Raw genomic sequence first — 17262 nt, forward strand, 5'->3', positions numbered from 1 at the left:
GACCTGGGTTCTCTGCAATTTCCAGATTTTTTTTGTTTTCTCATGCCAAGACACATACAAGATATTTAGAATCGGACAACATGAACAGGCCCTTCAGCCCAACTTGTCCATGCTGACAAGTTGGCATCCTGAGCTAGTCCCATTTGCCTCTATTTAGCCGACATCTTTCTTATCCATACATCTGTATAAATGACTTTTGAATGTTGTAACTCTACCCACTTCTCTAACTTCATCTGGCAGCTCATTACAGATACAGGCAACCTTTTCAGTGGAAAGGCTGCCCATCAGGTCTCTCTTAAATCTCTCCTCTCTTACCCTAAACCTAAGCCCTCTAGTTCTACCCTGAGAAAAGGGTGAGGGTTCACTTTATCCATGCCCCTCAGGATTTTATAAACCTCTGTTAGGTTACATCTCAGCCTCCTTTACTCTGGAGAATAAAGACCAAGCCTATCCAATTTCTCCTGATGACTCAAGCCCTCTAATCCCAGCAACATTCTGGTAAATCTACTCTACACACCCTCTGACTTATTGATATCGTTCCTGTTGCCAGGCAAACAGAATGGCACATAGTGTAGCTTGTTTAATTTCTCTGCTATTTCCAAATTGCCCAATGTATTTTCTCCTATCTCTGCCTGTAAAGGATGCACATTAACTTTTAATTTTCACAGTTATAGAAAGTTTCACAGACCAATTTTATTTTTCTCATATTCTACCTTTTATTTATTCACTAATATCAAGATTCTCATCTTCTAAATTCAGGAATGTTTTCAATTCTTAGGCTTACTGCTTCTTTTACCAATGTTACGAACTTGTTTCTTTGATCTAACACTATTCCTAACACAGTGGTTCTCAATCTTTTTTGGTCTAAGGCTCACCTGGCTTCCAGCCTGACATGCCATGGCCCACTACTGGCAATGACTGAGCAATATTTTCAAGTCAAAGACAGCTCTGTAAGAAATACATCTTTATCTAATTTAAATTCACCTGGGAGGATTGAGACACGACCTCAGTGGGTTGGGATGTCTCTGTGGCCCACATGTAAACAATCTGTGGCCCACTAGTTGGGAACCACTGGTTTAATGTCACTTGGTCATGTCTGGAACACTTTTCCTGAAGAAATTATATATTTTTTCTTAACTATGTGTTTGTTCTTCAAATATTAACCACTGCTTATTTAACCATATAACAATTACAGCACAGAAACAGGCCAGTTCGACCCTTCTAGTCCATACTGAACATGTTCTCCCTCCTAGTCCCATTGACCCATACCCAGCCCATAACCTTCCATGCTTCTCTCATCCATATAGCTATCTAACTTTTCCTTAAATATTAAAATCGAGCCCGCATCTACCACTTTGGCCAGAAGCTCATTCCACACTTCCACCACCCTGAGTGAAGAAATTCCCCCTCTCTTATACTTCCCCCCTTCAATCTCAATCCATGTCCTCTTGTTTAAAACTCCCCACTCTCAATGGAAAAAGCCTATTCAAATGTACTCTATCTGTCCCCCTTATAATTTAAATCCCTCTATGAAATCACCTCTCAATCTTCTACCCTCCAGGGAATAAAGTTCTAGCCTGTTTAACCTTTCCATGTAACTTAAAACCCAGACAACATTCTTGTAGATCTTCTCTGCACTCTCACTATTTTGTTGATATCCTTCCTATAATTCAGCGACCAAAACTGCGCACAATATTCCAAATTTGGCCTTACCAATGCCCTGAACAACTTCAATGTGACTTCCCAACTCTTGTATTCAATACTCTTATTTATGAAGGCCAACATACAAAAAGCTTTCTTCATCACCCTATCTACATGCGACTCCACTTACAGGGAATTATGTACCAGAATTCCTAAATCCCTTTGTTCAACTGCATTCCTCAATTACCTACCATTTAATGTGTATGACCTTTGCTGATTAGTCCAACCAAAATGTAGCACCTCACACTTCTCAGTATTAAACTTCATCTGCCATCTTACAGCCCATTCTTCTAACTTGCCTATATCCCACTGCAATCTTTGAAAATCTTCCTCACTTACCACACCACCACCAATCTTAGTATCATCTGCATACTCGCTAATCCAATTTACCAGCCTATCATACAATGGAGCCAGTACCGATCCCTGAGGCACTCCACTAGTCACCGGCCTCCAATTTGGCAAAACAATTTTGTACCACTACTCTCTGGCATTTCCCATCCAACCATTGTTGAATCCATTTCACTACTTCAACATTAATACCTAATGCTTGAACCTTCCTAATTAACCTTTTATGCAGAACCTTGTCAAATGCAGTCCATATAGACAACATTCACAGGCTTCCCTTCGTCAATCTTCCGAGTAACCTCCTCGAAAATTTCTACAAGATTTGTTAAACATGATCTACCATACACAAAACCACACTGACTACTCCTAATCAGTACCTGTCTATCCAAATAATTGTATATTCCATCTCTAAGAACTTTCCATTAATTTACCTACCACCGACATCAGACTCACAGGCCTATAATTACCTTGTTTTACTTTCAGAGCCTTTTTTAAACAATGGAACAACATGAGCTAACTGTCAATCCTCCGGCACCTCCCCCGTGTCTAATGGCATTTTAAATATTTCTGTCAGAGCCCCTCTATTTCTACACTAACCTCCCTCAAGGTCCTATCTAGGGAATATCTTGTCAGGATTGGAGATTTATCCACTTTTATTCTCTTTAAAGTAGCCATTAATCTGTACATTTTCCATGACCTCACTACTAGTTTTCATTACTTTACCTGACTCAATTTTCCTTTCCTTAGTGAATACTGAAGAAGAAAAAAAACCATTAAATTTCCCCCATCTCACATAGCCTCCTCTGATCCTCAAGGGACCCAAATTTATCCCTCACTATTCTTTTCCTTTTAATGTACCTGTAGAAACCTTTTGGATTAATTTTTACCTTGCCTGCCAAAGGTGCCTCATATCTCCTTTTAGCCTTTCTAATTCCTTTAAGAATTTTTTTGCACTCTATATTCCTCAAGCAGCTTATTTATTCCCTGCTGTCTATACCTATTGTACACATCCCTCTTCCTCCGAACCAGATTCCTAATATCCCTTGAAAATCAAGGCTCCCTATATTTTCTAACCTTTCCTTTAATCCTCACAGGGACATACCAACTCTGTACTCTCAAAATTTCACCTTTGAATATCCTCCATTTATCTATTGCATCCTTCCCAGAAAATAAATGATCCCAATCCAGACCTTCTAAATCCTTTCGCATCTCCTCAAAATTAGCCTTGTTCTAATCAAGAACCTCAACTTTAGGCCCAGCCCTATCCTTCTCCATAATTAACCTAAAACTAATAGTATTATGATCACTAGATCCAAAGTGTTCTCCAACACAAACCTGTCACCTGACCGAACTCATTCCCTTATAGGAGATCCAACACTGCCTTCTCTCTAGTCGGTTCTTCTATGTATTGATTTAGAAAATATTTCTGAACACATTTGACAAACTCCAACCCATCCAGCTCCTTTTACAGATTGGGTGTCCTACAATCACCACCTTATGTTTAATACATATATATGCCATCTCTTTACAAATTTGCTCCTCTAATTTCCTTTGTCTATTATGGGGTCTTTAATACACTCATTAGTGTTTCATGCCTTTCCCATTCCTCACTTCCATCTAAATAGCTTCAGTGGAGCCCTCCAATCTATCCTGCCATAGCACCGCTGTTCTCACAAGTAATGCGACTCCTCCACCTTTATCCCCCCTGTTCTATCATACCTAAAGCAACAGAATCCTGGAACATTTAGCTGCCAATTATGCAACCAAGTTTCACTGATGGCTACAATATACTTCCTTGTGTTAATCCATGTTCCAAGTTACTGTGTTAACTTTTAATGCAATTTACCAGAATCAATTCATACCTCCCTAGTTTGCTTTGATTAAAGATCCTCAATTCAGATTGAATTCAATCACTTTCAGCCTTTTTATGAATAAAAAGGTACAATGATTACTCTTCCCTTCAGGACCCTGAAATCCCAGGTTATCAATTAAACCTTTCTCACAACATTAGATCTAAAATAGCCTGCTTCCACATTGATTCTCAACATAATTGATTTAGAAAAACTTCTTGTGTATATTTCATATAGATATCCTCCAGTTTTACTGCTTAATTGATTTTCCTCATAATTCTCCACAATTAATGCACTACCATTATGAAGTGCACTTATAATTTTCTACTGTGCTCTAACCACCTTCACTTTTCTGCCATTTCTTAGATTCCACACAAATCGATTCCATTTTTTGATTTTCTAAGTGAATACAATTTCTCTGTCATTATCTTATCCTTTATTACCATGACTACACATCCTCCCTTTCCCCTCTACCAACCCCTTTGAAATGTTAAGCATCCTGGAAAACTTACCTTATAGCAAAAAATATACTTGCATGGAGAAAGCAAGAAAAATGGCTAGAGGCTGCTAAAAAGAATAAACATAAACTTTGTTGTCCAGCTACACGTTGGCCACAACTTGAGGAGGAGTTTAAAAAAATGGGTGATAAATTAAAGATAAGCAGGGAAATGCATTTCTACCAAGATGATAATGCACAAGGCCAGGAGCTTAGGAGAAGAACACAAAATTTTACTGGAACAAAAGGTGTTACCAGTTCAATGCGTACAAAAATATTGATTGCTGGCGGATTATGAAGACAAAATATTAGAATTCCATAAGTTTGTAAAACATGCATGAAAACGAACTTGCCTTGAACTGAACCAAATAGGGAATATGGATGAAGTTCCAATAACAATTGATGTACCATCCAACAAAACTGTGAGTGTTAAAGGAGCCAAAACTGTTGCAGTAAAAACCACTGGTCATGAAAAGACGCACTTTACAGTAATTCTGGCTTGTTGTGTTGATGGCATAAAACTGCCACCATTTGTACTATTTAAAAGAAAGAATCACCCCAAGAAAAAATACCACATGGTGTGTTTGTTCATGCTCATCCAAAAGGCTGGATGGATGAAGCTGGAATCAAATTATAGTTGCAGAAAATTCCTGGTGGACACTTAAAAAAAACTTGCACCTGACCTGGGATCAGTTCAGGGCACACAAAACTGAAGCCGTTAAAAAAAAAGAGCACAAACTGAAAATCCAAATGGCTGTTATTCCTGGTGGTCTGACTAGCCAATTGCAGCCTTTCAATGTTGTATAAACAAGCCATTTAAAAATAGCATGAGGGAAGAACACTGGAGCAAATGGATGGGAGAAAAGGACTGTGGACTAACATGAGAAGGAAGTGAACGTCCCACCATTACACAGGTGTGTGAGTGGGTGAAGACTTCTTGGGACACTGTCAGAGCTGGAATTATTGTTAAAGGTTTTAAGAAGTGTGGAATTAGTAATGCCCTTGATGGCATTGAGAACGATGCATTATTTGAAGATAGTGATACAAGCAGTACTGATGCTGAGTTTTTGGGCTTTAACAGTGATGATGCCTGATGAATGTTCAGGCAGTGAAGATGATTACAGTTTTTTGTTGCAGAACATTGATGATTTGTTGTGTTTTTGTTTAAGGTAGTTATTTGTTTTAATGTTCTCTTATTAAAGTTTTCTCTTGTTAATTACAGCAGTATTATTATTAAAACATGTTTTACCAATGTGTAAGTCCAAGTTTTACCTGGAAATACCCTATATTAGTTTTTCCTAAAATTTCTCGCTAAAAATGGAGGGGGGGGGGGTGGCTTATAAGCCATCATATATGGTCATTTTCAACTGTGGTCAATTTGCAACCACATATCCGCAATGGATTTCTATTTATGTTATTGATTCATCTATTTTGTTAAGAATGCTGTTTGGATAAAGAATTATCAATTTTGCCCTTTTCCCATTTTCTCTGCTCTGACTTGGGCTGTTCATTTGGACTGAAAAACTGTATAATTAGCCATTTTAGTACTTGTATCTACCACCTAGTTCCTTCCCTTTTACATCCTTAGTGTTCATTCATTGGAACCTTCTCCTCATTATAAAGTTCAAAGCTTTTTCTACACTATCTATCTCCAATTACACTGGACATAGAAAATTTTGCTCCTGAACACTATTCGGTTTATTTTATGGATTTTGGGCTGCTGATCATGAAAGTTGCATTAAAAATTCACTATCACCTACCTCTTTTTAGATACAACCTGTTTTTGTGATTTCCTGTCATATTTTAAGTCCACTTGAAATATACAAAACCACAAAGTGCAACATGTCATTGAAAATTCATTTTCTACATTCGCACTTGGACATCTTCCTGCTGATCTTGGTGCAGGCAGTGACGAACACGGTGAAAGGTTTCACCAGGACATTGCAACCATGGAAAAGTGGTATCAGAGCAACTGGAATCCATCAATGCTGGCTGACCATTGTTAGACACTGACACGGAGGCATTAGATGCTGAGTACAAATGAAAATCAGTGGCAAAACATATTTAGGTCAATTGAACTAACGCAATCTATCAGCTTCATTATGCAATTAAATATAATGAATTTAATAAAAGTTAATTTAATGTTTCTCCAAACTTCTATGTGATACAGCAAATCTGAAATTATCTTTGTGTTCAGCTTGAAGTTGTCTATCCTAATCCCCAATTTTTTTTTCAAGGAGCAAATCTTTTCAAATTTGTTGTCCAGTGTTATTTAAATCACTGGGGCAACAATCCCACCTTGATTCAAATAAAACCAGTTCAGCTTGCTCCTCCCACAAATAGAAACTTTTTATTTCAATCACCAATCTCTTGCATGATTCTGGTCTCTCTGACCCTATTTTTATTTGAAAATTATTCGGTGTGGTTCTCCCTTTTTTTTGCCTTGAACCTTAATTGTTATACTCCTTCTGAAATTTTAGTCCTATATTAGGTGAATATTTTTAAAAAAGCTTCAAGCCTGAAGTTTGCTAAATCAAGAAACTTCTCAGCTTGGAAATAGAAGAATCCAATAACAAAGGGAAAAGAATAACTTGAAAGATACAGCATAATTTAAAACAAATAATTTAAACCAACCAGCATCAGCAGGCAAGGAAGTAATCAGTCATTTAAGATTCAAGATTCAATTTATTGTCATTGTAATAAAACAGTGTCATATTACATAAAATTGCTTTTGCCTGCTGTAAGGCAGATAGATTCACCATTGGCAGCAAGTGCCTGAAACACCTTAGTCAGGGAAAAAGAAGCAAAAGAGAGTCCTCCCCTAGTATCCATAGATTTGCCTCCAGCCCTTCTGCAGCCACACAGGATCCAGTCCAAACCACATGCAACCTGAGCTACAGATCTGAACCTGCGACATGGTCAGGAACCCTTCAGAGCCTTTGGCACCCCCTCGCATCCCGGTTCTGATACCTGGTACCTTTCAGCCAGTCTCCAGCATCCCGCAGCCCGGCACAAGTCTCCCAACAAGTGTCCAGCAGCCCCCAGCCTCCCTCACCTTGAGTTGCCAGCAGCCTGCCACATACGTGGGTCTTTCAGCCACAGAGCCCACTCATTGATACGTCACCGTGGTCACCGTCACGTGGGTCATCTCCTCTGCATCTCCTTCTCAGACAGGGTATGGTCTCCCCATTTTCTGGTGCCCTGTGCCAGTCCTCTGTTCCCCTGGAGTCTGCAACTGCTCATGACTGCTGCCAAATTTAGGTGCCATCATCTTGGGCGCAGACTTCGCAGTCTGCGAAGGAGACTACCATTGGCTCCTTTCACAGCCCGTTCAAAGCCTGTGCAGAGCTGACGACAGTTGACTGGGCTGTTGGACCCCGCGGGAGCGCTGTATCTCCGCTCCTCATGGGTTCATATCAGTAGCAGTGCAGCCGCTACAGCAGCCATTTTCAATTTATTACATTCAAGGAGATAAAACTAAAATTAAAAGCAAGAATAAGCTTTAAGGCCTCTCAAGCCTATTCTGGTTATTTAGTGATATCATTTAATTGTGTACATTTAAGTCTTCTGCTCTGATAACGTCTTGAAGCATTAAATGTTTCTTCCTAAGAAAGCTGGTTAACCCGCTGAATATTTCTAGCACTTTCCATCTTTACCTCAAACTTATTCTTTTGGCTGATTTTGAAATCTTTGTTTTTCTGAGCAGCATTTAAAGGAGCCACTAAATTGTGGGGAGCCATGCCCAATTCCTTCATCATTCGGCCTTATTCCACTTACAATATGGACAAGAGGGCTTGTGTAATGCAGGAGGTATCTGTATTAAAGACTGAAGCAAGGAAATTATGCTCAGCTTTTTGTAAAAAAAATAAACACAAGCTGGGCCTCAGCTCAAGAACTGTATCCAATGATGGCCATCATACTTTAAAATTTCAAGTCAAAGTATCAAAGATCAAAAAAGCCTCTTCCTGTACAATGCCATTCAATAATGAAAAACTTACAGTAGGATCTTTTTTTATTATTTTGGCAATTGGCTCGCCATCTTGATGAAGTTCCTCATATCGACGCACTTTATTTGCATGTTTCTTACTCTGTGGAAGAGATTTTAGTAGACTTCAGTTATTTACATCTTGAGAACAAAGGCTTCTTTCATCTGTGCTGTCAATACACAATAAAAAGGTAGAAAAAAACGGGGTGCATAAAACATCTTTAACAATTAATACCAAATTTCAGTGCAAAAGTCATGTCTTGTGTCATGAAACAAATAAGACTAATTGCATTGAAATAACTTGACAATGTTTTTACCTATTACAGAAAAAGCATTTCATCTACTGTTATATATTAATTCCATGGTTGGGAACATATCGGTGTGATAGAATGTTATAAACAATGCCAAATAGATCTCCACATACTAGTAATTTAAGGGATCCAATTGTCAAATGTGAACTTTTCTTGCCCCAACCATCAGACTCCAGCAGCATGCCCTGAGCAATGAAGGGCCTTCAGGTGCTGATTGGGGAGACACAGCCATGAAAGCTATGAACAATCCAGTTGCTAAAACTTTTTAATTATTCAATAATTTGACAGGGATATTGAAAAATAATCAAGTGAAATAAAATGTATTAAAATGTTTTTTAAAAATTACAAAATTATAACAAGAAGAACATTAATATTAAAAGCATTAGATTGAGGCAGAATGAGAAAGAAAAATAACTTACAATATCGTTTGTCTCCTAATCTTCATCTTACAATCCGATTGAATCTACATGCTACGTCTAAACTGACACAGGATCCCAGAGTTAATATGCAGCATAATACTGAAGAATCACAGCAAGACTGCTCTCTGCCTCTGCATTAGTGCCAAATGATAATTGTGGCCTTTTGATATTGAATTGATATTTATGATTTTCTGGCAAAAGGTGTGTCACCTTGACCACTTCTTCTGTAACTTGAAAATTTTTTTTTTGTGGATATTTTATCAACAGTTCCAAAATTACCTTCACAGATAAATAATTAAATGTGAATTAATCATTGATACATGTTCCAAATATAGCCCCTGCTTCCCACAAAACCCTAAATAAATGAAAATAAAAGGGAAGAAAGAAAAAAAGAGAAAAGGAAAAAGGAAGAGAAGAAATGAGCTGCTGAGATTTGGAATTCAATTCAACAAAAAAAAAGAGGCCCAATTATTTTTGTCTACATCTCAATGAAAGGAAGAAAAATAAATAGAATAAATATCTTATTTATTAAGTATTCAACCCTACATTTCATAGGTAAGGTTTCCAAGCCTGCAAAAATGTGTTGTACTTATCCTTAAATTGTAAGAGATTTTCTCCATAGGAACACAACTATGCATTTCCAAAAGAGAATCAGACTTCCAGGTAACTGAAAGACATTTCCTGGCCACTGCCAATGCAATTTTAAGAAACTCTAATGGGTACTTAGACAGCCTCATTTTAGGTCTTAGGTCCACAATATTTCCTCAGAGAAACAATTCTAGATTTAGAGGCAATTGTTTCCCAATAATTTGATTTAGTAAAACTTTGAAATGTGTCCAAAAGGGTTTCAATTTTGAACATGATCAAGTAGAATGTAAGACTCTCTTCCCCACATCTAAAACATAGATTAGAAAAATTAGAGTTTAATTTATGTAATTTTTGTGGGGTAAGATATAGCTGATCTAAAATATTATATTGCACCAGCCTAATTGGATTGGTCACTCAATCATGATAAATTCAACCAGGTCTTATCATCAATACTAATATTCAAATCTGATTCCCAGCTTTGTTTTGATCTATATAACTTCCATTTTGGAGCAACCAATTAAAGTAAAAAATACATAACTGATATGAATTTCTTTGTGTTCCCCTTTTGAATTAAAATCTCCATTTCAATGCACTCTGTAAACATCATAGACAGTCCTAATTCTTCTCTGAGAAAAGCTCTTAATTGAAAGTAACAGAAGATTGTATTATTATAAATATTGTATTTATTCTTTTAATTGTTCAAATGACATTAATTGTCCTTATACATAACAATCTTCTACATATCTGATCCTTTTATGGAACCAGGCATGTAGAATTAAATTATCCATTGTTAAAGGAATTAATCTGTTCTAAAACAAGGACGTTTTTGGGGTATTTTTTTTCCTCGTGCCAATTAAATTATTTGTTCTAAACCAAATACTCAAAATGTGTTTTATCGTTGGTGCTTCTTTTCCAGCAAAAATAAACAGCCCACTTATATATAAATTCTTCTGCCACTCTTTTCCCTACTTTGTGCAGTTCAATTTTTACCCATGAAGGCTTGTCTCCTCCATCAAAGAGGGAAATTACAAATTTCAATTGGGCCACCCAAAAATTATATTTAAAGTCAGGAAATTGTAATCCTCCCATGTCATATTTTCAAGTTAATTTTTCCATGGAGATTCTGGGTAACTTACCTTTCCATAAAAAGTTCCTAATTCATTTATTCAAATTTTGAAATAATTTCTGTGATAGTGGTGTCGGGAGAGTCGAGAAGAGGTACTGTAGATGAGGAAATATGTTCATTTTAATATAATTTACTCTACCAATCAATGTTATCGGGAGAGTGACCCATTTATTTAAATCCTATTTTTTTAAGTTATTACTTTAATCCCCAAATATTTGATCCAATTTGCCAGCCATCTGAATTGTTTATTCCTTTTGCAATCTGTATAATCGCCATTCGTTAAAGCTATCATCTCACTTTTATTCCAATTTATCTTATATCCAGAAACCTTGCAATTGCAGATGCAGTCTTTTTTAGGGAAATTACAGGTTCCATCAGATATATTAGTATATCGTCCAACTTCCAAATTATTGACAAGAAAAAACAATTGGGAAGATATTGACTGATCAGAGTGTGTGCATCATGGATAGTACCTCTGATGCAGTTACAGACCAAGCAGTGACCTATCTGCTAAGTGTTTTAAAGCAGACTTGCACAGCAATTAGTTTCATGCTCAACATGCACTAATCAGACCAACAAACAGATCATTAAAATTTAACTCAAAATGCAAATTGAAATAGGTCTGCTATTTCATTACCTGGTAATGTGCTAGTCTCTGGGAGTCTGAAATCAGCACAGCATTACACACTTTGCAATGAGTGTCTGTGAAGAGCTCACTATTTCCCTCGATGATCTTTTGTACTGTGAAAGAAAATCAAAAGAACTAAACTGAAAGAGCAGAGAAAGGGCTATCATCAAGCCATTATTATTATCTTTACAAATATTTTGTTTCATTAAAGTATATATACTGTATTATTTTTCTAAAATAATTAATCAGTATGGAGGGGTGCTACTTGATAAAGTCCTCCAATTGGCTGAATACAAGCTAGTTTCACTCCCTTCTTTTTTACCATTAACCTGCAAATTATTTTCCAGCTCTATTTGGAACATCAAAAATTTAATCTGCCTCAACAATAATACATCCCAGTCCTTAATATTTTCTGTGCAAAAAGGTTTTGCCTTGTGGTAGCTTTGTTTCCTTTTCCAATCACTTTCATTTTACGTCCTCTGGCCTAGATCCCTGTGCAATGCAATAACTGCTTTTTTATTTCTGATGTTTTATGCCTTTTTTGATTTTATGTTTGTCAGTTTTCCAAACAACTTTTCCATTCGCTAGACTAATTTTAGTAATTTTATCATCTCCTCTCAAGTCTAAACATCTTTCCAGAAGCGTTTTGGCAAGAACACCTCTGGAAATCCCAACCAATAAACTATTTCTTGAAGGTTCTTCACAATTTCCTTGTTTTTTCTACTCTGTGATGGATAACAAAGAGATGGCAGAGGAACTAAATGAATATTTTGCGTTAGTCTTCACTGAGGAGGACAATAACAATATATCTGATAGCCAGAGGTCTCAAGGAACTGATTTAAGTAGAGTCAGGATTACTAGACATAGTGCTTAGAAAACTGAATGGGCTGAAGGTAGATAAGTCTTCCGGACTGGATGAGATGCACCCATTGGTTCTGAAGGTGGCTTTGGAGATTGTGGAGGCATTGGAATTGATTTTCTAGAAGGTTGCAAATTTAGTTCTGCTGTTTAAGAAAAGGAGGGAGGCAGGATAAAAAGGGAATTATAGGTCTATTAGCTTGGCATCAGTAGTTGGAAATTATTGGAGTCGATCCTCAAGGTCGAGGTTATAAAGTACTTGAGGTGCATGGCATGATAGGCCAGTATGGTTTCATGAAGGAAAGATCCAACCTGACCAACCTAGTGGAATTGTTTTAGAAAATCTCAAATAGGATAGACAAGGGAGAGACTGTGGATGTTGTGTATTTGGATTTTCATGCATAAGAGGCTGTTTAATAAGAGTTCATGGAATTACAGGAAAGTTAATAGATTTGGCAGAAAGCAAAGGGTGGGAATAAAGGGATCCTGTTCTAGTTGGTTGCCAGTTACTAGTGGTGTTCCACAGGTCGGTGTTGGGAACCGCTTCTTTTTACAATGTATATTGATTATTTAGATTATAGAGTGTATGGTTTTGTGGCCAAGTTTGCAGATGACACCAAGATAGATGGTGGAGTAGGAAGTGTTGAAAAAACTGAAAGGATGAAGAGAGACTTGGACACCTTAGGAGAATGGGCAAAAAAATGGCTGATGAGATACAATATTGAGAAATGTACGGTTGGTCACTTTAGAAGAGGAAATAAACAAGCAGATTATTATTTAAATGTGGAGAAAATTCAAAAGTGCAAATGTATTTGGGGGTCCTCGTGCAGGATAACCTAAAGGTTAACCATCAGGTTGGATCGGCAGTCAAGAAAGCGAATGCTATGTTGGCATAAGAGTAAAGAAGTGTTGATGAGGCTCTATAGGGCACTGGTGAAACCTCAATTGGAGAACTGTGTGCAGTTTTGAGCCCCTTATCTTAGAAAGGATGTAATAATGTTGGAGAGAGTACAGAGATTTACCAAGATGATTCCAGGAATGCAAAGGCTAACATACAACTTAACAGCTCTTATTCATTGGCGTTTAGAAGAATGAGAGGGGATCTCATAGAAACATTTTGAATGCTGAAAGGATTGGACAGAGTAGAAGTGAATAAGATGTTTCCCTTGGTGGGTGAATCCAAGACAAGAAAGCAGTCTCTAAATTAGAAGGTATCCATTTAAAACAGAGATGAACCATAGAATGCGACAGCACAAAACAGGCCATTCGGGCTTTAGGAAAAAATTTCTTTCACCAGTGGTTCATGGATTTGTGGAATTCGTTGCCACATATAGCTGCTGAGGCTGAATCATTGGGGGAGTTTAAGAAGGAGATTGATAGGTATCTAATTAGTCAAGGTATCAAGGGATATGGAGAAAAGGCTGGAACTTGGAACTAGATGTGAGAAAAGTTTAGCTCAGGGTGGATTTGTGGAGCAAACTCAATGGGCCGAATGGCTACTTCTGTTCCTTGATCTTGTGATTATTAAACATAAGGGATGCAACAGTACACTTCCCTCCTCTTCAAGAAATATCATGCTCTTTCCTGATACATGTTAATTTTTTAATCCATATTATGATTGGCCCTTTTATTCCTTCACTTCCAAGTTTCATAGCAAATCTGTTATATGCTCACTTGGCAAAACCTTTTAGAATTCCGCAAACACCAATTCAACACATCTCCTACATCTCTGTCAATTTAAAACAACTTAGTATGTTATTCAATTACATCATGTAAACAAAATCTGCCTTTTAAGAAATCCATGATGGTTTTCTCTGATCAGCCAACCTTGCTCCAAATGTATACTAATGCTGCCCCTGATTAATTTGTAGAACTTTATCCATCATCAAGGTTAACCTGACTCAACTGCATTTTGTGGATTTACCTTTACAGCCTTTGATGAACAAGAGTGTAAAAACTACAATTTACAGTCCTTCGTCATCATTCCTTAATTTTTAGATGTTTGGAAGATTATGGTGAAGGCCTCTGCATTCTCCAGTTTTACTTCCCTCAGAAGGATGCAGGCCTTTGGACTTTGTTATTTATCTAGCACAGGAGAAAGTAAGCTCGGAGGAAAATATAAAGCATCTGGAGAGGGTCAATGGACAAATGTATGGCAAATATAATGCTGTGAAATGCAAGTAGTTTGTTAAGAAGAATAGAAAAACAAAACATAGCTCAAATACTGATATATTATTGAATGCCATTGTTCATAAACACAAAGATACCAAGAACTGTTTTTTTTAAAAAGTGAATGTGCAGATACACCTGTAACTAACAAGACAAAAGGAAGAATGAAATACAAATGCAGTGAATTTTTCTGCATGTGTGCAGGACTTGCTGAGACCACATGTGGAATAGTATATGTACTTTTAATCTTTTTATTTACAAAACAGATTTTTCACTAGTCTGATTACAGATATTAAATGAGGTCAAGTTATGCAGATTTAGGCTTTGACTCTCTGGAACTGAGAAACAAATGAGAAGTGAAATACAAGATCCTGAAGGAGAAGATTTTGAAAAAATGTTTCCACTGTTTGGAGAATCTAGAACTAAGCAAAATGAGAGGTGAGGGGTTATCCACTGAAGACCAAGATGTGGTCGAATTTTGTCCCTCAGATGTTGAAAATCTTTTGAATATTCTTCCCAGAGAATTTAAGGTTAAAACAGTTTTTTAGACCAAGGAGTAATCAAAAGTTTTGGGGACCAGACAGATGGAAGTAGGGATCAAGATCTAATCAGTCATGACCTTATAGAACTTGACTGTAGATTTGTGGGACTGATCATCCCTCCTCCTCTGTATGGCTATAAATTCCTTATCATTGATATATCAAGAATATTCTGCCCATCCATCCCATAGGATGATGATGGTTCCTTTCAGTCAGTTTGTGGGATTTGATACGAGGATACTCCTCTCCTCAGAAAAGAACAACGTGCGTGAATGGATTTAGATGAGATGGGGTTGCACAGGTCCAGACCCACCCTCTCAACATCCCCTCCCAGATCCAGTGGCATGGTGAAGTCCAAGACAGCTGGAGGAAGTTCTGTTGCAGTGAATAGTCAGACCAAGCTTCAATGCAAGGGTTGCCCTTTCTGTACTTCATGGCAATTTTGCTCGATGGCTGTTGACCCTACAGAGGGCTCGTCTGCCCTTTTTCAAGTCTTATTTTTCGGGGGGTCGTGGCAAGATGGCGTAGGGAACAGACGTGCCTTCCAGACTTCTCCTGACTCTGATTTATTGTTTTGTCTTTAAGTGCCCGTTAAAGTTCTTTTAAAAGTTTATAAATAATAAGAGGTGTTGGATTAGTGCCTAATGGTTTATATGCAAAAAATGAGGTAAAAGAAAATATCAACAGACTGTTAAAAAACTACATTTTCCGAAATTGTCTGAGCCTACTTGTTTACAAGAAGCCAGGACTCAACATAGAATGGATCCAGAGGAGGACGTGCAGAGTTCGGCATTGAAGCTTCATTTTAAGCCGGAGAGGCTCTCTGAAGGTCGCACTCAACAGCTTTCAGAACAAGGGGCTGGACGGGTGCCAGTGTTTCGCACGGTGGCCACTGCAGGTGTTGTTGCTGAGGCTTTGACAGTTGAATCAGCTGGGGCGCCACCAGCTGGAGAGTTAAAGAGCTGTCATTCGACTGCTATAGTGGTGGCGCTGCAAAATGCATCTTCAATTACAACGGTTTTTCCAGACATCGATTCAGTGAAGATGATTAAAGAGATTTGGCTTAAAGATAACCCTGATCTTCAGTCTCCTGGCATTGCTGGGGGGACTTTGAGAGGGATTTTTATACGAAGTCAAACTGCTAGAAAAGATACTAAATTAAGGGAAGGGACAGAAGATCCCGTGGTCTCTAAGGAACAGCAAGACCCCATTATGCCTCAATCTACTTCTGTTGAAATGTCTGTTAAGGATCTTGAAGATAAGATATATTCTGTATCGAGTCACTTAGCTAATTTTGTGAACCTGTTTATTTCCAAGATTAATGCGATGGTGGAAGTCATTAATGGAGCTTTTAAGCTTGAAACCATTGAAAGATTTGAAATGTGTGATCAAGGTTTAGTCGATTCACAGGATCAACTGCAAGATGAAAATAGAATAATTGAAACATTGCAGATCCAAAATAAAAATTTAACAAAAAAGGTTGATTATTTGGAGAATCAATCTAGACGGAACAACGTGAAAATTGTTGGTTTGCCAGAAGGCATAGAAGGACCAGATTCAAGAAAATTTTTTACTGAATGGATTCCACGAGTGTTAGGACAGGATAAATTCCCTGAAGGTTTAATACTGGAATGTGCTTATAGAGTTTGAAGAAGAAAATCTTTTTCAGGACAGAATCCAAGATCTGTTTTGATCCGTTGTTTAAACTATTGTGACAGAGAGACAATTTTACATACGGCTATTAGAAATGCCCAGTAAAATAGATCTCCTTTGATGGTTCAGAATAATCTTGTTTTCTTCTATCAAGATTTGAGTCAAGAAATTATGTTTCAACGACGCGAATTTAATTCTGTGAAAGAACGGTTGTGGAAAAAAAGACATAAGGTATTCTACAGTACTGAAGATTTTTTAGGATGGAAATTAGCCAGAGTTCTTTGACAATCCTAAAGAGGTTATGGACTTTGCTCAGTCTCTACCAATCATACAGTTTCAGGAATGATGTAGTCCTTCAAGGTCTCCAAAGAGAGTAGAGATGTAAGGTGGGATCCAGTTTTTTTTAAAAGAAATGGAAGCAATGGTGACCGAAGTGGTAACGTTGATTTAAAAAAATAAATCTTTTATCTTTTTTTTGAGAAGAGTTTAAATAGTTTAAATAATAATAGTTTAATGAAATGGGAGTTGGGAGAGGGAACTGGGTGGGCACTAGTTTCCAGAAGTCATCAGCTACCTGTGAGTTATCTCACACCC

The 17262-nt window shown here is 37.4% G+C and overlaps 1 protein-coding gene across 1 annotated transcript in view; it reads right to left on the bottom strand.

Annotated features, from left to right (window-relative positions):
* Window positions 1–17262, bottom strand: part of LOC138743482 (zinc finger protein 346-like) — a 61470-nt gene that overhangs the window by 35145 nt on the left and 9063 nt on the right. Inside the window, exons 2-3 of the mRNA XM_069898933.1 lie at window positions 11459–11562; window positions 8391–8480 (exon numbers count right to left, since the gene is read on the bottom strand). Of these exons, the coding sequence (XP_069755034.1) occupies window positions 8391–8480; window positions 11459–11562 (194 nt within the window). The remainder of the gene's footprint in view (window positions 1–8390; window positions 8481–11458; window positions 11563–17262) is intronic.

This window comes from Narcine bancroftii, chromosome 9 (genome assembly GCF_036971445.1).
Source record: "Narcine bancroftii isolate sNarBan1 chromosome 9, sNarBan1.hap1, whole genome shotgun sequence".
Classification (NCBI taxonomy): domain Eukaryota; kingdom Metazoa; phylum Chordata; class Chondrichthyes; order Torpediniformes; family Narcinidae; genus Narcine; species Narcine bancroftii.